Source organism: Scyliorhinus canicula, chromosome 20, assembly GCF_902713615.1.
Source record: "Scyliorhinus canicula chromosome 20, sScyCan1.1, whole genome shotgun sequence".
Lineage (NCBI taxonomy): Eukaryota > Metazoa > Chordata > Chondrichthyes > Carcharhiniformes > Scyliorhinidae > Scyliorhinus > Scyliorhinus canicula.
Genome location: NC_052165.1, coordinates 73,084,107 through 73,108,776, shown reverse-complemented (window position 1 = coordinate 73,108,776; position 24,670 = coordinate 73,084,107). Strand labels below are relative to the sequence as shown.

The window sequence follows — 24,670 nt, the reverse complement described above, 5'->3', positions numbered from 1 at the left end:
TTTCTTGACTAGAGGTGTTACATTTGCAATTTTCCAATCCCGAGACCTTACTAGAATCTAGGGAATTTGGGAAGATTACAGCCTGTGCATCCACTGACTACAACCACGGATGCACTCCATCTGTTCCAGAGGACTTGTCAGCCTTTCGTCCCATTCATTTTCTGAGCACTTTCTCTCGTGATCATGATTGTTTTAAGTTTTTCCTCCCCTTTGCCCCCTACTTTGTGACTTCATTTGGGATGCTTTTTGTGACTTCTGCTGTGAAGACAGATACAAAATATTTATTCAAAGTCTCTGCCATTTCCTTGCTTCCCATTATTAATTTGTCAGTCCCACATCTAAGGGATCAATGCTCTCTTTAGCAACTCTTCCTTTTTACATACTTACAGAAGTTTTTACTTTGCAGAAGTTTTTATGTCTCTTGCTAGTTTTCTCTCTTATTTCCTTAAATGTCTTCCACTGCTTCTCTGCCATTTTATATTTTCACCTGTTTTCTCATTCCATTTTAGACAATCGTCTTTGTTTTCTTGTAATTGTCTTTAATTAAGTTTGAGGAACTAGTTTCAGACTCCCATTTCTTACCTTCAAATTAAATGCACAATTTTAGCATGATCACTCTTACCTCAATGATCCCTTACTGTGAAGTCATTAATTAATCCTGTCTCATTAGACAATACTAGATTTGAGATGACCTATTCTCTGGTTGGATTCAGAATATATTGATCGAAAGAAATTGTCCTGAATACACTCCGAGATCTCATCCTCAAGGCTACCTTCCCCAATTTGACTTGCATGAAGATTAAAATAGCCCATAACTAGTGCAATTCCAAACTTACAAATTCCCATTATCTCTTGCTTTATAATTTGTCTTACTGGGTAGATACTGTTAGAGGTTCTTATAAACTATTCCCACCAGTGACTTCACTGCTGTTTCTTATCTCCATCCAAACTGATCCTTTGTCTTGATCGTCTGAACCAAGATCATTTCTCATGAATGTACCGATCTCACCCTTTGTTAATAGAGCTACCCTACCTTCTTTTCCTTTCTTTCTGTCCTCCAGTGTGCCAAATACTCTTGAATATTCAGGTCCCAGCTTTGGTCGCTTTGCAACCATGTTTCTGTAACAGCCTCTGGGGAGAGGCAACTGTATTGATATTGTCACTGCACTACTAATCCAGAGAACTCGGGTGATGCTCTGGGGACTTGGGTTTGAAACCCACCGTGGCAGTTGGTGAATGTTGAATTCAAGTTTTTAAAAGCTGGAATTAAACCATTGTCGTTTGTTGTAAAAATCTACCTTGTTGAGAAATGTTCTTTCGGGAAGGAAATCTGCTGTCCTTACCTGGTCTGACCAACAATATGACTGCAGACTTTTAAATTCCCTGTGCATGGCCAAGGAAACCATTCCGTCCAAGGTCAATAAGGCATGGGGAATAAATGCTGGCCTTGCCACATTCCATGAATGAATTTTTAAAAACTCAGATATTTATATTGGTGCGATCAATTCATCCATTGTATTGAATGCGGTGCCAGTGCCCCCATTTCTCCCACACTAATCACTGAGTCACGCATTTAACACTGATCTTTATTCTTAACCAATTTGCTCATGGCTGAGGTAGTAATCCAGAAATTAGTACCTATGGGTTTTTGCTTTTGAATTTATCCCTTAGCTACTCATACTCCTTCAGCAGAACATCTTTTTCTTAGTCAGATTTCATTGGAACCCAGAGCAGAGCAAATGGTCTCCTCCCATCCCGAGGAGCTGTTTCGTTCCCATCCTGAGGAGCTGTTTTTTTCCCATCCCGAGGAGCTGTTTCTCTCCCATCCCGAGGAGCTGTTTCGTTCCCATCCTGAGGAGCTGTTTTTTTCCCATCCCGAGGAGCTGTTTCTCTCCCATCCCGAGGAAATGCTCCCTTCCGCGCTGAGGAGATGGTCTTAATCCTGGCAGCTGTCCCTGCTCTCAGAAACACAAGCTACAAGAAACTCAAACCTGCTGGATAATTGCAATGGCAAAGGCTCCTTCTGTGGTGTTCTTTGTGGTTCAGATCCTAGGATGGTTGGCCCAGTATTCACAAAAATCACAACTAGCTTTTAGATCAAACAATACTTTATTTTATAAACAAAGATTTATTTACGCTACTTAATTGCATTTGATGCTTACTTCTATGACAATAAGCATACAATCTACACTCAGCTATCACTAATCCTTACACTAATACAATAACTATGATCTGCTCTCACTCACACTAGCTTTCCTGCAGTCGGTCTTCTAGCTTTTTGCAACACTCTATGACTCTCCCAGAAGGTTTAACATCGATGCTCTATATAGTTCTGCATCTAGCTCCCTCTAGTGGTTGTTTCGGACATAACATTAACCCTTACAGTTCTGAATTTTTCATAATATCGCAGCTTCATTGCTCCCTTCTGGATTAACATACCTAACTTTCTTACAGTAACGCCCTCTTGCCGCTGACCACAAACCAAATCTGAAGTAACTACCTTCAGGGATGTGAGTGCCTCCTGGTGCAAAGTGCCCAGGTAACCACCTCCGCCCCCACCCCAACTCCCCCATGCATAATAGTGTCTGAAGCATCTCGTCAGCTCTGTGCCAAGGTTCCTCAAACTACAGATGTTTACTCAGATGTGGTTGCCATGGATCGCTCCAGTATCCACCAGCTCCCATACACCAAAGTTGTAACACATCACCCGCCATACCATTTTATTGTGATTTATTTAACTGCCCATTGACCAGCCTCTTTGAACTGTCTGTGTTCATGTGATGTAACGCCCCTGCGGCGTTTCTCCTGCCCGCGATGGGCCGAAGTCCCGCCGCTGGGAGGCCTCTCCCACCGCCATGGTTTGAACCACCTCTGGTGGCGGCGGGATCGGCGGCGCGAGCGGGCCCTGGGGGGGCGCGGGGCAATCGGACCCCAGGGGTGCCCCCATGGTGGCAAGGCCCACGATCGGGGCCCACTGATCGGCGGGCGGGCCAGTCCCGTGGGGGCACTCTTTTTCTTCCGCCGCCGCCACGGCCTCCACCATGGTGGAGGCGGAAGAGAATCCCCCGGCGCTGGGCGGCGGGCATCAAATGCCGTTGTGCCGATTTTTGCGCCAGTCGGCGTGGTGCCAACCGCTCCGGCACGGGCCTAGCCCCTCACTGTGAGGGCTTGGCCCCCAAAGGTGCAGAGAATTTGCACCTTTGGGGAGGCCCGACGCTGGAGTGGCTGGCGCCACTCCGCTACGCCGGGACCCCCCGTCCCGCCGGGTAGGGGAGAATTCCGCCCCAGGATAGTGTGTGGCTTGGAGGAGAAGGGCCAGACTCTGGTATTTCCCTGCCTCTGCTGCCCTTGTCCTCCTAGATGGTAGAGGTTGTGGGTTTGGAAGGTGTTGTCGAAGGAGTGTCGGTGAGTTGCTGCAGTGAATTGTGTAGTTGGTACACACGGCTGTCACTGTCCATTGGCAATGGAAGGAGTGAATGCTCAAGGTGGTGGAATGGGTGCCAATCAAAGCGAGCTACATTGTGTGTAGTTGGGGCATTCGTTACTGCATCATCTTTAGTGAGAGGTTCCAGGATGATTAGTCATTATAGAATTGAAATGCAGGTTTTAATGTACGAGAGGGATGAGATTCAATAGACTGAGTGGCTATTTCCTGTCCCTATCCTCTCTATTTTACATTGTCTGATAAACATTATAAGTGACGTAAACATTTATTTTGTACAATCTCTACTTTTAATCTTCCTGTGTCAGACATCCTAAATAGGTAACAAAATACCTATGAATTTTGTCTAAGTGATGTATAAAATTATATATTCATGTGTCTTTCATCAGTGCCCAGCTCACCAGAATCCTTGACGTTTACCAGTCCAGCACTTCACTCGCTGACACTACAATGGGGCCCTCCACTTCACCCAAATGGTATTCTTAAAGGATACACACTTAAGTACCAACCAAGTAAGTATCTCTGATGCAGCAATTGTGTAGAAACTTTAATTGTCAGCTCTGTATGATCTTGTATTGCCCTTGAAGCCCACCTCCTGTTTCCTCAGTCTTATTCCCACAAAACTTCCCGTCACCCAATTTCCTCCCTCCCCCCTCCCCCTTCGCCCCCTCCCCGCTATGTTAGCCAATAATGTAAACGTCTTTTTCCTCTCAGAAGTTGTCCCTTTCTCCTTTACATCTGCCGTCATCAACCCTCTCCCCAGAAAGTCAACCCTTGACCCTGTGGTGTTCTTTGTGATTCTGTTATCAGGATGGGTGTCGTAGTGTTCACAAAGACCACAGAAGCTAAGTTCATCAACAAAGCTAACATTTTAGTTACACTACTTATTAAAGCTCGACGACTTTATTTATACTACTTCTTAAAGTTCGACCATTTATTCCTATAATAAACAACGATCTAATAATATACAATCTACACTCTACCAACACTAATCACAACACTATCTCTGTAACTGTACTCTGCTCTCTCTCACTCACTCACTCCTAGCCTTCTCTTGGACCTCTCCCAGAAGCCTGCGAGTCAGTGCTTTATATAGCTCCATTTAGTGGTTGATTATGATATGTCATTAACTCTTTATATTCTGAACATTTCCCATGATGTCACAGACCCCACAATCTTTACAAACTAGCTTCCCATTTCCATCCTCCCTCTCTTGTCCGACATCCTTGAACGTGTTGTCAGCTCCGAAATCCATTATCATCGTGCCCAGAACTCCCATGTTTGAATTCTTCCAATGACGTTTCAGTCCCGGCCGCAGTACCAAAATGTTTCTTTTTAAAGAGACAAATGACGTGACACAGATCACTACCCTTCCTCATCCATCTCGGCCTGACTGCAGTCTTTGACGCGATGACCGCACCATCCTCGTCCAACGTCCCTCCACCGTCATCCAGCTGGATGGGACAGCTCTCACCTTATTCCATCCTTACCTATCAGAGTATTGCTTCCAATGGCCCTGTCTCTGTTCCTGCCCGATGACCTCTTCTGTCCCTAAAGGATCCGTCCTGGACCCGTACTATTCCTCATGTGCGTGATGCCCCTCAGTGACTGAACAGCGTTAGTTTTCACATGTAGACTGACAACTTCCAGCTGGACCTCCAACTCTGAGCTCTTCCTGTGTTGCGAATTTATCAGGTTTCTTATCTGACAGCCAGTTTTGGATGAGCATGTTGCATGGGCAGCACGGTGGCATAGTGGTTAGCACTATGGCTTCACAGCGCCAAGGTCCCAGGTTCGATTCCCGCTTGGGTCACTGCCTGTGCGGAGTCTGCACGTTCTCTCAGTGTCTGCGTGGGTTTCCTCAGGGTCGTCCAGTTTCCTCCCACAGTCCAAAGATATGTTTAGGTGGATTGACGATGCTAAATTTCCCTTAGATTAGATCGGGTTGCTGGGTTACGGGGATAGGGTGGAGGTGTGGACAGGGCCGGCTCAAGGTACCGGCAACTCGGGCAGTCGCCCGGGGTGCCATGTGCTAGGGGCGCCGCGTAAAAGACTCGGGTACCGCGCATGCGCAGTTGGGCCGGTGCCAACCAGCGCATGCGCGGTGGCCGCCCTCCCTCAGGCCGCCACGCACAAACATGGCGGATGGATCCAGGCTCGCCGGTGGTCACTCCGGCCCCCCCCCTCGGGCCCCCTCCGGGCCCCCCCACCCCCCTCCTGCCCCCCCCCACCCCCCTCCTGCCCCCCCCCCCTCCACCCGCCCCTCTGCCCCCCCCTCCGGCCCCCCTCTGCCCCCCCCCCCCCTCCGGCCCCTACTTTCTATACCCTACCGGCAATACTACTTGATGAACTTCTGCCCACTTTTAATCCACCTGCACAAGTAATGGTGTCCATTTTCTCATCAAGATATCACGTTTACAGTAATAACTCTCTGGTATACACACAGATTCCTCTTCCGTGTATGCTTTCTGATACATCCGGTTCATTTCTATATCTTTCTGTTGTAACTTCGCCAATTTTCCTGAACTAAAAATATCCACCTCATCCTCCGCCTGTTCTTGTTCTTTTTCAACCATCTAATCAAAAATTGTTTCTGATAATGGCACTTCAACTTCATCTTCACTCTTTGATTTCTCTTGTCTTAACCTGTGACTTTGCAACCTTGTTACCAAACAATCGGGAAAAGTCTCAGGATACTCGTCCTTCAACACTTCAGTTGTCTGATTTCCCACTGGCTTATCAACCACAGAAGGCATCACTCCCACCTGTGATCCAGCTATATCATTACCCAAGATAAACTGTATTCCTGGACAAGATAGTTTCTCTATTACTCCTACTACCACTTCAGCACTCTTCACTGGACTTTCCAACCTTACCTTATATAATGGAACACTATTCCTCTCACCCTGAATTCCGCATATGACCACCTTTTCTGACAATATTCTTTTCAAACTACATAACTCTTCATCTCTTACCATTAAAGATTGACTAGCTCCCGTATCTCTTAAAATTGTGACTTCTTTACCTACTCCTCCTTTACCTACTCCTTGTGTGGGTAAAGTTTACTCATGTAAACTTTACCCACACAAGTAAATTCTTTAAAGACGTCTGGCACCTTCTTATTAATCACCTCTTGATCAGGTTGTACAATCTTTTGCACCTCCTTCGCTTCACTTGGGCTTTCCTTTACCACTTTAACAAACCCCACTGTCTTATCCTGTTTTACCATATTAGCCTTCCCAGTGCCTTTCTTCAACCACCAACACTGTGACTTTACGTAGCCTAGTTTATTACAGTGAAAACATTTGAAACTTTTCATTTCTTTTCCACCCTCTTGGATTTCCTTTTTAATCTGAGGTAAACTCTCCTTATTATCTCCCATCGGATCATCTTTACCTTTGCCACTTGATTATTTCTCATGTCCCCAGTTTCTATCCCTCACCAGCTGAAACTGATGTCGGAAACCAATCTTTGATTTATGAACTAATTCATAATCATCTGTCATTTCTGCTGCTAATCTCACAGTTTTAACCGTCTGCTCTTCAACATCAGTTCTCACTACATCAGGAATTGAATTTTTAAACTCCTCCAAAGGCATAATTTCTCTGAGAGCTTCATACGTTTGGTCTATTTTCAAAGCCCTTATTCAACTATCAAAATTACTCTGTTTGATCCTTTCAAACTCCATGTATGTTTGACCAAATTCTTTCCTTAAATTTCTAAACCTTTGTCTGTAATCTTCAGGCTTAGTTCAGGTGCACCGAAGATGTATTTTTTCACCTCCTCATACGTCCCAGATACCTCCTCCGGTAGTGATGCAAACACTTCAGTAGCCCTACCTACCAGCTTTGTTTGAATCAGTAATACCCACATGTCCTGTGGCCATTTCATTTGTTTAGCTACCTTCTCAAATTAAATGAAAGAGGCTTCTACCTCCTTCTCATCAAACCTTGGCAATGTTTGGACATATTTAAATAGATCCCCACCAAGCCTTCGACTATGACACTCTATCACTATCCTCATCACTATCATCCAACTGTACGTTTCCCTTTACGTCTGCCAATTTTAACTGACTTGTCATGTTTCATGGCCATTTTCTGAAGTTCAAACTCTCTCTTTATCTTTTTCCCTGATCTGTATCTCCCTTTCTCTTTCTTTTTGCTCTGCTAGGTCTATTCTTTCTTTCCTCCTTTCTTCTCTCTCCTTTTTGTTGTCCTCTCTCTCTTTCGTATTCAAGCTGCTTTAATTCTTTCTCATGTTCCATTTGTTTAAATTGTATCTGAATTTATGCCATTTCCAATTAGTCAAACTGTATCTCAGCCCACTTTAAATTCTTAGCCACCGCCATAATTACCTCACCTTTTCGCATTTTGTCAGGTTATGTTAACTGCAATGTTTTTGCCAAATCTAACAGTCTACTTTTAGCCTCTGTCCATAAGGTACTGCTTGTGACCGTCTGCACCCCCAAAAACTTCAGAGCCTCTGAAAGAGCCATTGTCCACAACACACTCCCCACTTAAACTGGAATACCACACCTGAAAAGCAACCACAATATGCTCAGCCTGCATTGTCTTTAAGTTCACTAAGCCAATCCAATAGATAGACTTTCATCCCGGGCGAGCCCCCAATTTGTTATGGGCCAGGGTTTAGAGAACCCCAAAGTGCATCATGGAGTTCACCTGACCCACAACTTTTACTAGATTGTGGTATGGGGGCACATGGCCCACTCTACAGGTGTGGTACAGCAGAAATCGAAAAGTATTTTTTAAAGCAAAACAATGTTTATTCTATGAACTCAAGTTAACCTTTTTAAAACCTACAGGGAACATCTTAGCAACCATCAATTCAAATACAACCCCCAAAGAATACAACACTAAGTAATCCTTAATAAATTCCCAAACAACATCCAGAAGACAAAAGACCCTTTTAAAACAGAGATCAGGTTTAAATTCTCTAATGAGAGCAGTTATCCCTTTGAAATCACCCAAATGAACATTCTTTAGCTTGTAGAGAAATCCATACACATCTGCTAGCTTTCACTGAGCTCTTCTCTCTGAAAACAAAACTAAAAACTCAATCTATAGCAGCCTGCTCAAAAGACGAAAGTAAAGCAGACAGACAGCCCAGCTCCACCCACTCTCTGACATCACTGCAGTAATAAACACCCATTTCTTAAAGGTACACCCACTACAGTTATTCTATAAAAACACTCATTTCTTAAAAGTACTCTCAGATTATGAGGGGCTGGTTTAGCACAGGGCTAAATCATTGGCTTTGAAAGCAGACCAAGGCAGGCCAGCAACGGTTCAATTCCCATACCAGCCTCCCCCAACAGGTGCTGGAATGTGGCGATGAGGGGCTTTTCACAGTAACTTCATTTGAAGCCTACTTGTGACAATAAGCGATTTTCATTTCATGACAACACCAAGGTTGGCGGAGTGGCAGATAGTATTGAAGTTGTCATAAGATACAGCTGGCCATAGATAGGTTGGAGACTTGGGCAGAGAAATGGCAAATGGAGTTTAAACCGGATAAATGTGAGGTAATGCATTTTGGTAGGTCTAACGTAGAGGGGAAATATACCATAAATGGTAAACCTATTAGGAATCTGGAAAGTCAGAGAGATCTGGGCGTACAGGTCCACAGATCTTTGAAGGTGGCAACACAAGTGGACACGGTAGTCAAGAAAGCATACGGAATGCTTGCCTTCATTGGATGGGGCATCGAATATAAAAACTGGCAAGTCATGCTGCAGTTGTATAGAAACTTGGTCAAGCCACACTTGGAATATTGCGCACAATTCTGGTCATCACACTACCAGAAGGATGTGGAAGCTTTGGAGAGGGAGCAGAGGAGGTTTATCAGGATGTTGCCTGGTCTGGAGTGTGTTAGCTATGTGGAGAGGCTGAATAGACTCAGACTGTTTTCATTAGAAAGCCGAAGGTTGAGGGGTGACCTGATAGAGGTCTACAAGATTATTAGGGACATGGATAGAGTGGATGGGCAGACCTCTTTTCCAGGGTTGAGGGGTCAGTCACCAGGGGGCATAGGTTTAAGGTCTGTGGGGCAAAGTTTAGAGGAGATGTGTGAGGGAGGTTTTGTACACAGAGGTGGTGGGTACCTGGAATGCGTTGCCTGGGGAAGTTATGGAAGCAGATACATTAGCGGCGTTCGAAAGACATCTTGACAAACACATGGCGAGGATGGGTATAGAGGGATATGGCACAAGGAAGTGCTGAGGGTTTTGGCAAAGGTTGGTATCATAACCGGGACAGGTTTGGAGGGCTGAAGGGCCTGTTCAAAAAACATACAGTGCAGAAGGAGGCCATTTGGCCCATTGAGTCTGCACCGACCCACTTAAGCCCTCATTCCACCCTATCCCCATAACCCAATAACCCCTCCTAACCTTTTCTGGACACTAAGGGCAATTTATCATGGCCAATCCATCTAACCTGCACGTCTGTGGACTGTGGGCGGAAACCGGAGCACCCGGAGGAAACCCACGCAGACACGGGGAGAATGTGCAGACTCCCCACAGACAGTGACCCAGCGTGGAATCGAACCTGGGACCTTGGCGCTGTGAAGCCACAGTACTAACTACTGTGCGACCGTGCTGCCCCTGTGTTGTATTGTTCTTTGTTTATAAACTAATAGATTGGGTGAGTAGGCTGCTTGGGCTATTCCTGTTCCTACGTCAGAACCGTGGCTTCAGTTTTGTCAAACAATTGCAATCAATGAAACAAACAAAAGCAAAAGACTGTAATCTGTAACATAACCAGGAGCCGATTGGGAGCATTCATCAGGTCAGCAGGCAGCACCTTTGGCGAGAGGAAGAGCATTAGCATTTCAGCTTGACGACTCTTCATCAGAACTGGCAGATATTTAAAGATGAACAGCTTTTAAGCAACTATAGAACCAGGGGATTGGAGGGGCAAGATCACAGGCATGCACTGCTAACTTTAAAGGATTTAAATAAAATAGTTGTGGTGGTTTAAATGACTCCAGAGTCATTTCCGTAAACTTTGCTGTTTGCACATCTTTCTGAGTTGGGTCTCTAGAGCTTTACTTCTTTGGGGTAGATTTTTACATTCCTTTATCTTCAGTTGTGATTTGTTGCTCTTTGATGATTACAACATTCAAGCTAATCAGCCGCAGGGAATTTGCATACACAAGGTGCAACAGCTGAAATGTAGCAAAGTCTGCTAATGGAACGCTAAACACATAGAATTATGTTGAAATTGATGTGCAGGGCTGTTTGCCGTTGGAATACTGTAAAGCATTAATTACTGGCTAATGGCAGCATGTAATCATCAAGCTGTCACTGGCGCCTGATGTGACGATCAAACTTGCTTCCGACACAGAAATTTATCTCCCTGTTTCCTTTCAGTTAACAGTACGCATGAATTGGGCCCTCTGGTGGAGATCACAATCCCTGCAGAGAATGAAACTAGTTGGACTCTGAAAAACCTCAACTACAGCACTCGCTACAAGTTCTATCTCAACGCCTTTACCAGCGTGGGAGCTGGCAGCATAATAACCGAGGAGGCCATTACCGTCATGGACGAAGGTACACTTGCACCCAGAGATTGTTCGATCTTGTTCTCAGCTGTCAGTGCTGATTTTTGTCTCTGCTTTCTAAAGCTTCCTCGAATGTCTGCGTTCATTCAAGTCTTCTGATTTATTTCTTAAGAGGAAGTTTCAGTCCTCAACCGGTTCAGTGATAAAGGAGTCACGGCCTTATAGTAAGGAGACATGTGGACTGGTAGGTACTGGTCCAGCAATAGGTTTCGATTTGCCGCATTTGGGCAGGATGCATTTGGGTTAATGAGAATGGAAAAAAAAAATCACCCAAAGTTTCCTTATGCAGTGATTCTCCCGACTGCCCCCTCCCTCCGCAACACACACACACACACACACATGTTGTGCAGTCTACATATGTACATGACAAAGACAGGAATAGGAATCTTGTTTGTGAGCACACATTATCGCAGCTACTATCTTGTGATGCTTGTGAACTGGAGTCTGCTGTTTCTGCTGGCAATTGAGGCAACTAAGTTCTCCCACTGCTGTGTTGTCCAGACTTGATGGCACTTATATCCAGTAGGTGGCACTTGTCAGTTGCTGTTCACACTTGCGCCTTTAAGACAGAATGATCTCGGGGCTGTTTTGGCAACGACAGGCGTTTTACATGGAGGACTTTAAATCCTAAATTGCAGCCTCCTACAGGGAGATTGGGAGAACTGGCATGAATTTAATTCCTGCCCTCCAACCTGTCTGGTTTGGGTGGGTCCCACCGGGAGCTATGCTCTCCGCCAGTGTGGCTGTCAGGGTGGTAGGAACTTGCAAGCTTTTGCGACAGTTCCTGAGGAGGAACATATTGTCTGGACTGACACATGAAGAATGACTTTGTGAATGGCCGCACATGGTGGTGGTTGTGGGGGTGGGAGGTGGGGGGGGGGAGGGGGGGGAATATTGGTGCGGTGGGCAAGTACAGTTGGCAATAACTAGAAATTATACCCCCGCAACATAAACTGCCTAGGAGAGGGGAAAGTAACTCTGAAGGTGGCCTGGGAAATGCGAACAGTGCAGGGCTGGCACCTTGTTGGCCTCAGATTCCAGCTGGCAGTCCCAAGGCTGATGATTGTGTTCTTCATCGAGGCATGCTAGGTCGAGGATTTGGGGAGACGCCTGTTATCTCAGCCACAGCCTCGCGTCTAGTGGCAGCATAAAACAATGAGTGGACTTTCCAGTGGTATTGGGTGGAACAGAATCAGATTTACCAACATTTTAAACACAAGACATGGCCAATAAAGTTTCAGAACATGTGTCTCAATTGTGCTCGGGAAATTAGCCGAATGCTGTGTTGTGTTCAGAGACTACTGGGGTTAACCACCTCCAGAATTGAAGACTGCTTATTTATCCCTGTGGGTGTTTGGATTAAGTTAGGTTTAGTGAAAAAAAAGAATGTTTTTTGAAAAAACATAAACAAGACTATTTTGAGATTCACTCTGTCCATTGGGAACATCAGTGCTCCCGGTTTCCACGTACAGCAACACTCAATGAAAACGTGGGACAATTCCAATGGTCTAACCTGACTGGTCAAATGCCACCACTCTTTGAAAGGTTTGAATGATTTCAGTGGAGTTTCTGATTCCAGAGCAAATCGCCTCGCATTCCTTCAAGCACATTGCCACAAAGAGGCCAAAGTTGATGCAATGGGCCAGTTGGACGATCACAGTTTGGAGACTGGCAAATGGATAGGAAGCTTTGAGAACTGTGCTGTTGCCAGAAGTACCTGCTCCAGCCATCCCGCGGTGTTGCCTAACATTCATAATTAATGACCTTTTGCATCCATGAAAATGAAGTGGAAGAAGACTGCGGGATAGTTTGCAAATCTCCTGGCTAACCAGCACGTCTACTGATTCCTGACCGTCAATACTGTCATAATATACACCAGTATGTCATGGTGCAGACACACACACTGATGGACACACAGTAGGACCAATCAACACGCACAACACTGCAGCCAATCACCAGTTAGAGCACACTCACTATAAAGACAGGGGGCATCAGTTTTCCCGCTCATTCGGGATGCAGCCTCTCAGAAGGACAGAGCTCACAGCTTGCAGCACAGATCCCCACCGTGTGCTGAGTGAATAGACTGGTTAGGATAGGCATAGGTCTTTAGTTTAATCTAACATCGTGTTAACCCACAGTGAAAGTATGTTCAACAGTTTCTAGCTTAATAAAATAGTGTTGTACTATTTTTAAGTGTTGGTAGCCTGTATGTGTTCCACGGATCCAGAGCACCCAACACATCAAATACCTCAAGCCATTCCCACTACCTGTAATACTCCGTTGCTTTGCCTGAAGAAATGCAGTCGAAGGGATCACCGCCAAGTGTTCAGAGTTGAGGAGCCGGAATCCTCCTGGGAATTCAGTACGTCCCGCACTGACAGATGAGCTCTTGGTGATTGCATTCACTGTTTTGGTTACTCCCATTGGACCGTGTGGAAACCGCTTCTTTCCCTGAAATTACACTGTGGGATAGGAGCAGGAAGATCTTAATGGTTTTTGCTTTCAGTGGGTTAGAGGTTCCATTAGCTTTTCACGGTAACTTTGTTGCAGTGTTAATGTAAGCCTACTTGTGACAATAAAGATTATTATTATTAATTGGGGTAGAAGCCTGTCTCAGGTGGGATTCCCCTGGAGGGGGGAGCTGTTACACAGCCAGTTTGATGTGTTCAGTCTGTTGCAGTCAGTGGAACTGGGTATTAGGCTGGATTTATCATCACAGGTAGCCAGTCTGATCCACTTGTTCTCTTCTGCGATCCATGAAGAATTTCTGCCTCCTTCCGCCCCTTCCCCAAATAGTGTTTGCATGTTGTTTATCCACTGTGTCACTACAAGCCCACATATCTCTTTCAAAAGAGACTCTGCCGAATTTGTTAATAGTGTCAACGTGTTTTAACATTTGTCCTTCTCTGTGCATGTTTCCAATGTATTCCCAGTGTGCTCCTAATTATGCAGTTTTTGTGTTTTTTTTATTGTCCCCCCCCCCCCCCCCCCCCCCCCCCCCCCCCCCCCCCCGCCCCGGACCCCCACTTCTCTCTCTTTCTCTCTTTCATTATTGGCAGTGATTCATCAAAGCGTCCCAGGGGCAGGCAAAGGTAACCTGCATGGTTTTCTGAGTTTGTGCCTGCTTGCCGTGTATTTGGGTTTGAGTTGTAACCGTTTGGGGTGCATTAGTCGGAGTAGTGGAGCTGAGGCTGCCAGCTCCTTTAGTTCTTTATATTTTGATTGTGCGCCTTAATGTATGCAACTATACCCAGCAGGGCCTGTAAGGAAAAAAAATCATAGATTGCATTGAATGTGCCGCCTCGGAGGTGCTGCCAGCTCTTAATCCATCGCACTGCAGCCTCCCGACTTTCTGCAGCCTCGCTGTTTATTGCTAACCCCACTTTTTGTTTTAGATTAACAGCAAATGCCTTAATTCTTGAGCGTGCATGAACTTTCAGTTGCGTGTGCTAGATTTTAACAGGCCCAGTTTCTAACAGTAGTTTTGCTTCTGGTATTGCTTTCCTTCAGCTGAATAATGATTTTTCAGGGGTGAGACCGTCTTCACCCATTCAGTTTCGAAACGGTACGGTGGAGGGGGTGGGGGTTGGGCTTTTGCTCGGGGAGACGTTGGGGCTATAGTTTGGGGCTCTCTGGATTCCTCTTTCCGTCCCAACTCTGGGTCACGCAGAGCCCCCCTGCTTAGCACCATCCCACTGAGGCACGGGCTTTTAACACTGACCACTTGGTTGCCAACCCTCCAGGATTGTCCTGGAGTCTCCAGAGATTCCGAGCAAACGTGGAGAAAAATTACGGGGATGTTTTTTTTCAGGAAAAAAAAAAATATTTTCTTTCAAGCCATTTTTGGCTGCTTGTCGCGAGAAAGGCTGTGTGGGTGTAGTTGGGAAGGTATGTGACACAATCTCCAGGAACATGTCCAAAAAGAGTTGGCAACCCTATTGTGAAGTGAAATTTAGCATGGCTCACTGATAATCCAAAATGGCACATTCTGTGTTTCCCTACTCTTACCCTGTGTCTACTGTCTCTCTCTCTCTCTCTTAAGTTTCCAAATGATTATATTACTGCATTTACTGCTCCGTCCTTCTGTCTCACTTGTTATCTTTCTTCCTTTCTCTGCCGCTCCAGGAATATCTTCAACGTCTCCATTACTGAAAACAGATATAATAATCCCTGTTGTTAAAGTAATGAAGGGTATTGCCTCTCTTATGAATACAACTTCAATGTTGCTTTTCTTGTGAATGTAACTTCAATGTTGCTCACTGTTATTTACACAACAAACATACCAAGTTGCGTTGCCTACAAACTGATCATTGTGTGGGGATGAATGTTAGGGATGGGGCGACTCGGTTTAAATGTCTGGTTTGAATTGAACTGGTTCAAATGGATTAAGCAGGGGGTCGAACCTTGCCATTCTTCATTCCATGTTCCACCTGACTGGGAATCACCTATAAAAAAACCAAAGCGACCCATCATTTAATCTGCTTGATTCAAACTCATTATTCTCCTATACTAACTCCAAATAACAACCTTGTTTAATTTTGGGCTCGCACCAGACTTGATTGCACTCCCAAACTCTATCCCTTTCCATTCCTAAGCAGGAACCTCTAATAGAGAGAGTGGTTGAAATGTTGACACCTTTTGAGGGGATAAATAGGAGAAGATTATTTCTACTGGGCGGTGACTCAGTAACAAGGTGTCTGAGACACATGATTGACACCAGTCTGCCACTCAAGAGTTATTAGATAATGAATTAATTACCTCAAAACCACAGATAGTTTTCAAAGCCTAGACACTGATCCCATTTAAGGATCAATGAACTAAGTACTTAGCGAAGAAAAAAAAGTTGTCACTGGTAGAGAAGTGGGGTTGGAGTAGATAGCTTTGCAGGCGAGCAGTGTTGGCTAAGGTATGATGTGGAAATTTCCTGAAGTACAGTGTGGCAGTGATTAAATCCCATGATCATGTTTCAGTGGGAGATGACAATAATGGTCCAGTGTGTTGGTGTCCTATCATATTCCACTCTCAGTAGACTGAGAATCCCCTTCTGCCTTTATCCAGACTCCAGTAGGGAGGTGTCCAGATATCTGCGGAATCATTCAGTAAGGCAGCTAGCAAAGGGAATGAATTCTAACATGACATAAGTCACTGCCAATGGTAGCTAAGAGCAAATGTCACAGCTACTGAGCTGGCCAGTGTTACGTAGCATGGGGAGAAGTTAAACACTAAATTAATGATAATAGAGTTAAAAAGAAATGGCAAAACTTCCATGTGTATTTTGCTTAACAAGTATAAGGGCAGATTTTGCTGTCATGGCTTTCTGGTCCTGAATTTTGCTCAACCACACACTTTTCATGAAGAAAGCCAGAGCAAGTTTGACAGCTCTCATCCACATTCTTGCAGTGGACATGATGCTTCTATTACTGTACATTTGGAAGAGTACAATATATGGCATGGTTGGAGATAGATACTTGAGTTCATGATCTAAGGTCAAAATAAATGGTGAAGTTATGCAAAGGATGGTCCAGCGTCTGAAAGGGGAAAAGTAGGGAGCTCTCCATCAGAATTAGGTGAGACCCCAGATAATTGAATGCCACCCTCTATCGTAACTGAGTGACCATCACACTGCGTCCATCGTTAAACCTCAGATGCAGTGAAGAAGGAGGCCATTGTGCCTGTGCCGGCTCTGTGGAGCTATCCAATCATCCTCACCCCCACTACTCTTTTTCCATAGGCCTTTTCCCTTCAACTTTTTATCCAATTCCTTCTGGAAATTGCGCCCACCAACCTTTCAGGCCAGGCCATGCATTGCAGGTTCCATCTCGCTGTGTAATTTTAAAAAGCTTGTGGATAATCAATTGAATCACCGAGGGATGGGAATGTGAAACTTGCCACGACAAGGAGTTGTTTCGGGGATAGCATAGATGGATTTTAGCTGAAGAAGACAGATGAGGACATGAGGGAGCCAAGTTGTGCTGGTAAATTAATAGAGTGGGACGAGGCATGTCTGGAGCTTTTCTCTGTGCTATTACATTCAACTTGGTCAGAACTGGAGCACTCCTCTGAGGATGGAGTGAAACCCACCATCAGAATTGGGTGAGACCCAACTTTAAGAGGAAGATAATGGCCTAAATCACCTGGTCCCGTCCACGTTGGGGGCCGTCACATGCAGGAAGGATAATTTGATGGACAAGCAAATGATCCGTTGATCTTGGGCGGGATTTTCCGGTCCCTGGGCGAGTACCTAAAAATCCCACCCAGTATGTTTAATTTCCAAAAGGATAATTATGTTAAGTTATACGCAAATAAAGTGGGATTGAAGTGGGTTCTCAAAGTTCCTGGTTCTCCACACCGCTCGGGTGTGCTACAGACAAGAGTCTGGCAGTGTCCTGCTTAGCAAGTCTTTTGCCTAGTTTGAAAAACCCAAAGCTTGGCAAACAACTTGACACTTGACGTATACACAGCCCCAATCACAATGGCCTTGATCTTCACTCCATCTTCACTGCCCACCCCGGTCCCCATGATGGGCAGGAGAAGGTTGAGGTTAGATGTTACTGAAGCAGGACAAATGAGCTCCACCTATACCCGTTGGCATTGATGGGTTTCTCGGCACGATTGTATCCATTCTTGGAGAGGCGGGCCACTTCTTAACCAGCATGTTGGGGGCCTGTTTGAAATGTAACTGCTGCCGACTCAGGGGATGGGAAGCGAGTTGTCAGCTCTGCAGGCCAACGGCTTTCCTGGCACTCCTTCCTCGACCCCTTAAACAGCACTGTGGCCTCCTTATGCTGATCATACCCATCGCTAACTACAACCACAGTTAGCAAGCCCAATCTTTGGCCTACCGCGTGATTGCCAGGGATTGTCTCCCAAGGTCTCCTGCCATTGTCAATCTGCCCCCCCCGCCCCCAATTATCAATCTGCCCCCCCCCCCATTGTCAATACGCCCTCCCCCCATCTCCCCGGTTTGGCAGGAAACGAAAGGCGATTCTAATGAGGCCCTGCTGTTAGATTGAGGGGAATCTCCAAATAGCCAGATGAATTACCCAATGCTCCCTAGGAATGCCCCAGTAACCCCTCCCCAGCCCAGAGTTGGTTAGAGGTGGACACAGAAAGGCAAGTGCGAAAATGAGGGCAGAATGGACCGGGGAAATCAATAGACAATTCGCTTTATTTCTAAATGCAGGCAAAACCAGTTTTGGGCAGAGTTTGGATGAATTCCCTCTGCCAAACCACTTCTGTGTCTGGCCTGGGAGCAGCAATTAATGAAGCAGGAACGCACGACCTTCATTTACAAGTTCAGACAGACGTGGTTCCGATTAAAAGAAGTTCCTGTCCCCAGAGCAGCTGAACACAAACTGAGCGTGGAGCCAATGTACTGCGAGTTAGTGCAAAGAGGCCCAGGAACCGTCTCCGGACTGTCCCGTCACGTATTGTGTGCTGTACAATTTTCAGGCCCGCAGTCCTCTCTGGTGCAAAGGGACAAGAAGCCTTGCAGTTATGTCATGGGGTGTTTAATGCATTTTGATGGAAGTCTTCCGTGCACTGTTTTGACAATCAAGATTCATAATTCTTTGTTGAAATGAGCTTTGGCTTCTATGATAATAGAGGAGGAGGGAATTTTATGGGAACCCATTAAATATTTAGACATCCCTCACTCCATGGCTTAACTTCAAGGCTGAAGAAATTTAGCCCACTGACCTACTGCAGAGGAAATTGGTCTCTGCACTGCTGATACCGTTTTTATGGTTTTTTTTAATGCACTGGGTATTGTACTTTTTCATGTGACTCTCTCTCTTCTGTTGCCTACTTAGTCCTGGTCCTTCGTCCAGTAATTACGAACATTACCTCAGCCGCAACCCATGCAAATATCAGTTGGGAGTTTGACCGAACGGATATGCACATTTCTGTTGAATATGAGATAGCTGACAGTAAGAGCTCAATTCATTGGATTCTACATGTTTTAATCTAGCGAATGGCAAACGTTTGGGTCATTTTTGTTTCACCTGGTGGTTGTTTCATCTCAGAAATCAGTCCCTCAGTGCCATTAAAAGACGCCAGCTGCCTGCTGGCCCTGATTAGCTCCAGTCGTGAGCTCTCGATCCCATTATTCCAAATTGATCAGATTCCGGGTTTTGATCTCCCCAAATCATGTTGCTGCAACCGAAATTCAGCCAGGATTAAGAAGGTGCAATCTCCCAAGTTTTAGCTGAAGAGACATTGAGGTAGATATGACTCATCATAAAATTCTCTCATGATTCACAAGTCTCAGGCCACAGTTATATTTCATGTGCTGGTCTGATGGTGCTACCTCTGATGGTGATCCGCAGACCCTCGTTGCGCTGTGACTGATCTCAGCTCGGTGATCACTTGGTACACCAAAGACAGTGGTTGGAAATATCTACAGAGCTTCACGCTCTCCAAACAATCCAAAATTTCAACTCAAGAGTTTTAGAAGTTTTTTTTTCAGGAGGCCCCATGGATTGTCCAGGTATTTTGAGGAACTAACTTGCACTGGACTACATGTCACCTTGCAGCCAGTGCAAAGATAAAGCGGTGTGAAAGCGCACGATCTTGGTTCTGGGCCACTCGATTGTTCAACCAAAGTCTGCTACATGGATTATCCTGCCAATATTTCATATCCCGGTCTTTCGGCCGAGATCAAGGGCACTCAGTTCAAGGGCAATTAGGGATGGACAATAGGTGCTGGCGGAGCCAGTGATGGCCAATTCCCATGTAAGGATTTATTTTTCAATTGTTGTTTCCAAACCCAGATAGTTTGTGAGAAGGAAAAACCCTCCAGCCTTAACCTGTCTGGCCCATATGTAACTCCAGTCGTGCATTAACACGGTTGACTTCTAACACCCCTCTAATGCCTTTCAATTGTATTCAATGGCACACACTGCCAAATTGCAAATTCTCCCAAACATGCCAATGGCTGGCAATAAGAGTGGGAGAGACTCCTGGTCAGCCACACTGGTGATGCCCCTCAACTATAAGCCCCTGGTGACAGATTAGTGACCAGTTCCGGAGATTACTAGCTATCGACGTGGACGAATGTCTGCCTCAATGTGGGAAGAGAATTGGAATTGGAACAAACACACTGCATTGGTTCAAGAAGAAGCCCTACCACCAACATGTCAGGGCAACTCTGGGTAAGAATTAAATGTTGCGTTTCCGTCAATGCCAACATTCCCTGTAATGTTTCTGTGTGGGCGATATATCCCCATGCTGCAGCCACTTTAAGCGGTATTGCACGGCCACACACGCAGAGTAATTTAAAGACCTGTTTGTGGCCTGCATGGAGACTTTCAGGTTATGGGGAAGATTAAGTGGTTCCCACGTTCTCAGAAAGAATAAAAGATTTAAACCTGAGGAACTGTAACAAATGTGCTCATCACACAAAGCATTATTGATTCTTTAATCAACTTCTAGGACCATTTAGACATGGAACTCCTAATTTTGCTCAGTCAACCCTTCCCCTGAAAATATCCCATAATAACTCGTATGAACAGGAGACACCGAAAGTGCTTGCAATGTGGAAGCTATTAACTTTGGTGTTTCAGCAAATACATAAATAGTAACCCTGTGGTGCCCCTAGGTACTAATTATATTGTGTGCCGTCAGAAGTAATGTGGACAGCTTCTGCAAGGCACACTTTTGGAGCATGCTCTGCCCCCATCATCCGGCCTACCTGCACTGAACTTTGAATGAGGAATTGAATTCTCCGCCCCCCCCACGACGGGTCGGAGAATAGCGGGAGGGCCTTCCCGACATTTTTCCCGACCTCCCGCTATTCTCCCCCCACCCGCCCCACGGCCGCCCCACGACACGAATCGCTGCTCGCCGTTTTTTTACGCCGAGCAGCGATTCTCCCCTATCCGATGGGCCGATTTCCCAGCCCTTTACGGCTGTTTTCACGAACTCCAACACACCTGCTCTCACCGTTCGTGAAAACGGCCGCAAAGTGCCGTTCTGGAGAACCATGGCACCGATTGGCACGGCCGTGCCAAGGGTGGTATGGGCCCGCGATCGGTGCCCAACGATCGCGGGCAGCGGATCTGAACCCCGCGCACTCTTTGTTCCTCCGCCGCCCCGCTGGATCAGTCCGCGGGGCGGCTGAGGGGCATGACGGCCTGCGCATGCACGGGTTTCACGCATATGCGTGATGACGTCTTGCGCGGGTTGGAGCCGTCCAATCCGCGCATGCGCAGCTGACGTCATTGTGCGCGTCAGCCGCCGTTACCCTTGGCGCGCGGCTTAGTGAAGTTCGCTAAGCCTGCGATGCCGTGGTTCACGGGGCCCCGCTGCTAGCCCCGACCGGGGAGCAGAATTGGGTCCCGGGAGGGGGCGCGGAGGCTGCCGTGAAACACGGCCAGTTTCACGGCAGCCTTCACGACTCTTCGCATTTGCGGAGAATTGCGCCCATATATATTTACAAAACGCAGGGTCTCATTGAATGGAGTGAGGAGATTGGCTGTGGGTTTATAGAAAATAACAGTGGGGGAGGCAGACAATCGGATGTCTGCTGGCTGAAAGTGATTCATTTTTCAGCCCTTGGCAGTAGCCCCACAGATCACGGTGCTTCCAACAGATTACCGTGCGTTGCATGTATTAGAAGCTTCTGCCTCTACCCGACCCTCCCCCCACTGCCCCCAACCCCTCGCCTCTCCACTCCTATTCTGCCTTATCCACTCTGCCAAGACCCCCTCATTATTTTATGGACCTCAATTAAATCATCGCTCAGCTGCCTCTATCTCAATCATAAAACCCCCAGCCTTTCCAATCTTGAAGCTTAGCAGAGAGGAAAGAAAAATATAGTATGAGCAAAAAGAATCAATGCACTTCAAAGAGCTCTGGTTACACCCGAGGTTTCTGAAATCAACCAAGGGCAATTCCTGTTGTAGAATTAAGCGCTGCTGTGATCAGGGGAAATGGATTTTAAAGTGACCAGGCCACTTCAAAGGTTTTACAGAACACAGGCAATAATGAAGATTTTTGTTTACCAGAAAGGGGCCTGAAATCACCATCCTAAGAGTGATTTTCACGGGAAAGCAAAAGTCCAGCCCCTCCTCCCCTCGCCCCCACATCCCTCATGTCCCTTGAAGGACCCTCCCTCTGCAGCCTGGGAGCAGCAGAGGAGCCCATGGCAAAGTTGGAGGTAGTGCATAACTCCTTGTTTCCCCCCCCCACCCTCCTAAAGTCCACGGCGCCTGGCCCCCCTCTTGTCAGGGCCAGGAGAGATAGGCGCCCACGGGACTTCCAGCTGTTGGGGAGGGGGTGGGCGAGGAGGCGAGAGAGAGAGAACCTGATCGGGAAAGGCGCAGCGGGTTTGACGCCCAGGGAGAATCCAGTTTTCGCACTCACCCAATTCAACGGACCATCGGGAATCCCGCCTGGGGCTAGCGACCCCGGAGAATGGCCCCCATGGCGTTTCACACTGGAAAATATTGGGGTAGCTTCTTTCTTTAAAATAATTTCAACTACGCAATTCATTTTCTTCCAATTAAGGGGCAATTTAGTGTGGCCAATCCACCTAACCTGCACATCTTTTTGGGTTGTGAGGGTGAGACACAAAGAATGTGCAAACTTCACAGCGACAATGACCCGGGGCTGGGATCGAACCCGGGTCCTCAGCGCCGTGTGGCAGCAGTGCTAGCCACTACACCACCATGCTACCCACAATATTGTGGTAGCTTCTGTCTATAAACCCCTATCAAATTGCTTAAATTAAGTCAGAGTCAGTCGGAGCATAGCGCACAACGTGGATAGTAGGTGAGAGTTGCAAACTATGTCACAGCAGTGCCGATGGTGAAACGTCTGCTAAGTATTGACAAAGCCTGCCAATTGAGCAGAAATGCTAACTGTGCTTCTCTGCGCAGATGCTGCCAGACAGATTGAGTATTTCCTGCGAATATGCTGGGGCACATGCACTATGTCAACATGTCGGCTTGCAAGATGCTGGCACTCGGCTCACTTGCGCTCCAAACTATTTCTAAGAGGCATAATAAGAATTTGATTTGTTTCAGTTACTGATGGTCTGTCCAGCCACTGGGACATTGGGATCGTATTAAGTAAACCCATACACACTGGGGCTTTGGGTTCAATAATTAATCTGGATCGACGAGCATTTTACTGGCACTTTGGCTGTTTGAGATGTCACAACTACTCCCCATCCCTGGTTAGTGTGATAGCTAGTTAGCCTGTTCAGTGACTGTGTGCTGAGCATCAGTTAAGTGAAATGTTTCTGTTAGCTGCAACACAAAACAGTTCATCTTTACCCACTCTGTCTGTCCTTGCTTACCGAGCCAAACAAACGATAAATTCCTGTTAAGCAAACACTCCCTTTTGTCCAAGTTACGCATTTCTTTCACCCAAGTTACAGTCACCTTTCTGTTTAAAGCTTCGATTCCTTTTTGCAATCTGCTGACCGGCAATTGGAGCCAATAGAAAATGGTACAGGCACAGGGGTTCCACTTCCTGATGCTGATTGGGGAGCCAAGCACAGACCGTGAACAATCGTGTCTCCCCCACCAGGTTGTAAACCTCTCTAGGGAGAGAGATGGAATATTTGGGACACTCCTTGAGGATTGAGTGAGACAAGATGGCATGGGTTCAAACTGACGCATGACAAATTTAGGCCCGATGCCAACAAAACCAACAATTCAGTAACAACATACAATAAACCTCTTGAGCAGTGGAGCCCAAAATCCTCGAGCCTTTGTAAACAGATGCCAAATTGTGGTAACTGTATCCGACCTTAACTGACCAGTCGGAGGGGCATTTGTAGAGTTCTAGGTGAAAGCAACCCCCACCCCCACCCTGCTGATTTATCGTGACTGGATTAAAGAGAGAAAGCGCTGGTAATAGCACATCAGAGAACTGAAAAGACGGTATAATGTTTATAAATGGGGCTCAATTTCTCCATCATCGCCATCCATTTAAAGCTTCTACTCACTTTTGCAGTCTATCGACATCCCCTGTATAGGACTGAACCAACCCCTGTATAGGACTGAACCAACCCCTGTATAGGACTAAACCAACCCCTGTATAGGACTGAACCAAACCCTGTACAGGACTGAACCAACCCCTGTACAGGACTGACCAACCCCTGTATAGGACTGAGCCAACCCCTGTATAGGACTGAACCATGTGAAGAGGCCGGAGGAACCCGAGGGAAAGGTCACCACTCTGCTTCAGTGTTGTTGCATCCAGTAAGCAAGACATGGCGAGGATCTCTGGCTTAAAGCAACTCAACAGATTTGGGTTCGGGATTTTTACCGATTGCTTGCGAATCACGCCCATTTTTGTGAACGCTGCACATTGATAATCATGACTACCGTACGAATGGGGATGACTGGGAAGTGGAAATAGGGAATCATAGAATTTACAGTGCAGAGGGAGGCCATTCAGCCGATCGAGTCTGCACCGGCCCTTGGAAAGAGCACCCACTAAGCCCACACCTTCACCCCATCCCAGTAACCCCATCTAACCTAAGGACAATTTAGCATGGCCAATCCACCTAACCTACATATCTTTTGGACTGTGGGAGGAAACCGGAGCACCCGGAGGAAACCCATGCAGACACAGAGAGGAAGTGCAGACTCCGCACAGACTGTGACCAAGTCGGGAATCGAACCTGGGACCTTGGAG

General features: G+C 46.4%; 1 protein-coding gene across 36 annotated transcripts in view; it reads left to right on the top strand.

The window, feature by feature from the left end:
• nrcama (neuronal cell adhesion molecule a) overlaps positions 1 to 24,670 on the top strand; it is a 478,378-nt gene that overhangs the window by 425,619 nt on the left and 28,089 nt on the right. For 21 of the 36 annotated variants that reach the window (XM_038780573.1, XM_038780570.1, XM_038780576.1 and 18 more), the window contains 5 exons: positions 3,832 to 3,954; positions 10,830 to 11,009; positions 14,080 to 14,112; positions 15,146 to 15,211; positions 18,832 to 18,948. In XM_038780573.1, coding sequence (XP_038636501.1) covers positions 3,832 to 3,954; positions 10,830 to 11,009; positions 14,080 to 14,112; positions 15,146 to 15,211; positions 18,832 to 18,948 — 519 coding nt within the window. The remainder of the gene's footprint in view (positions 1 to 3,831; positions 3,955 to 10,829; positions 11,010 to 14,079; positions 14,113 to 15,145; positions 15,212 to 18,831; positions 18,949 to 24,670) is intronic. The other 15 variants (XM_038780581.1, XM_038780579.1, XM_038780578.1 and 12 more) reach the window with 3 other exon arrangements.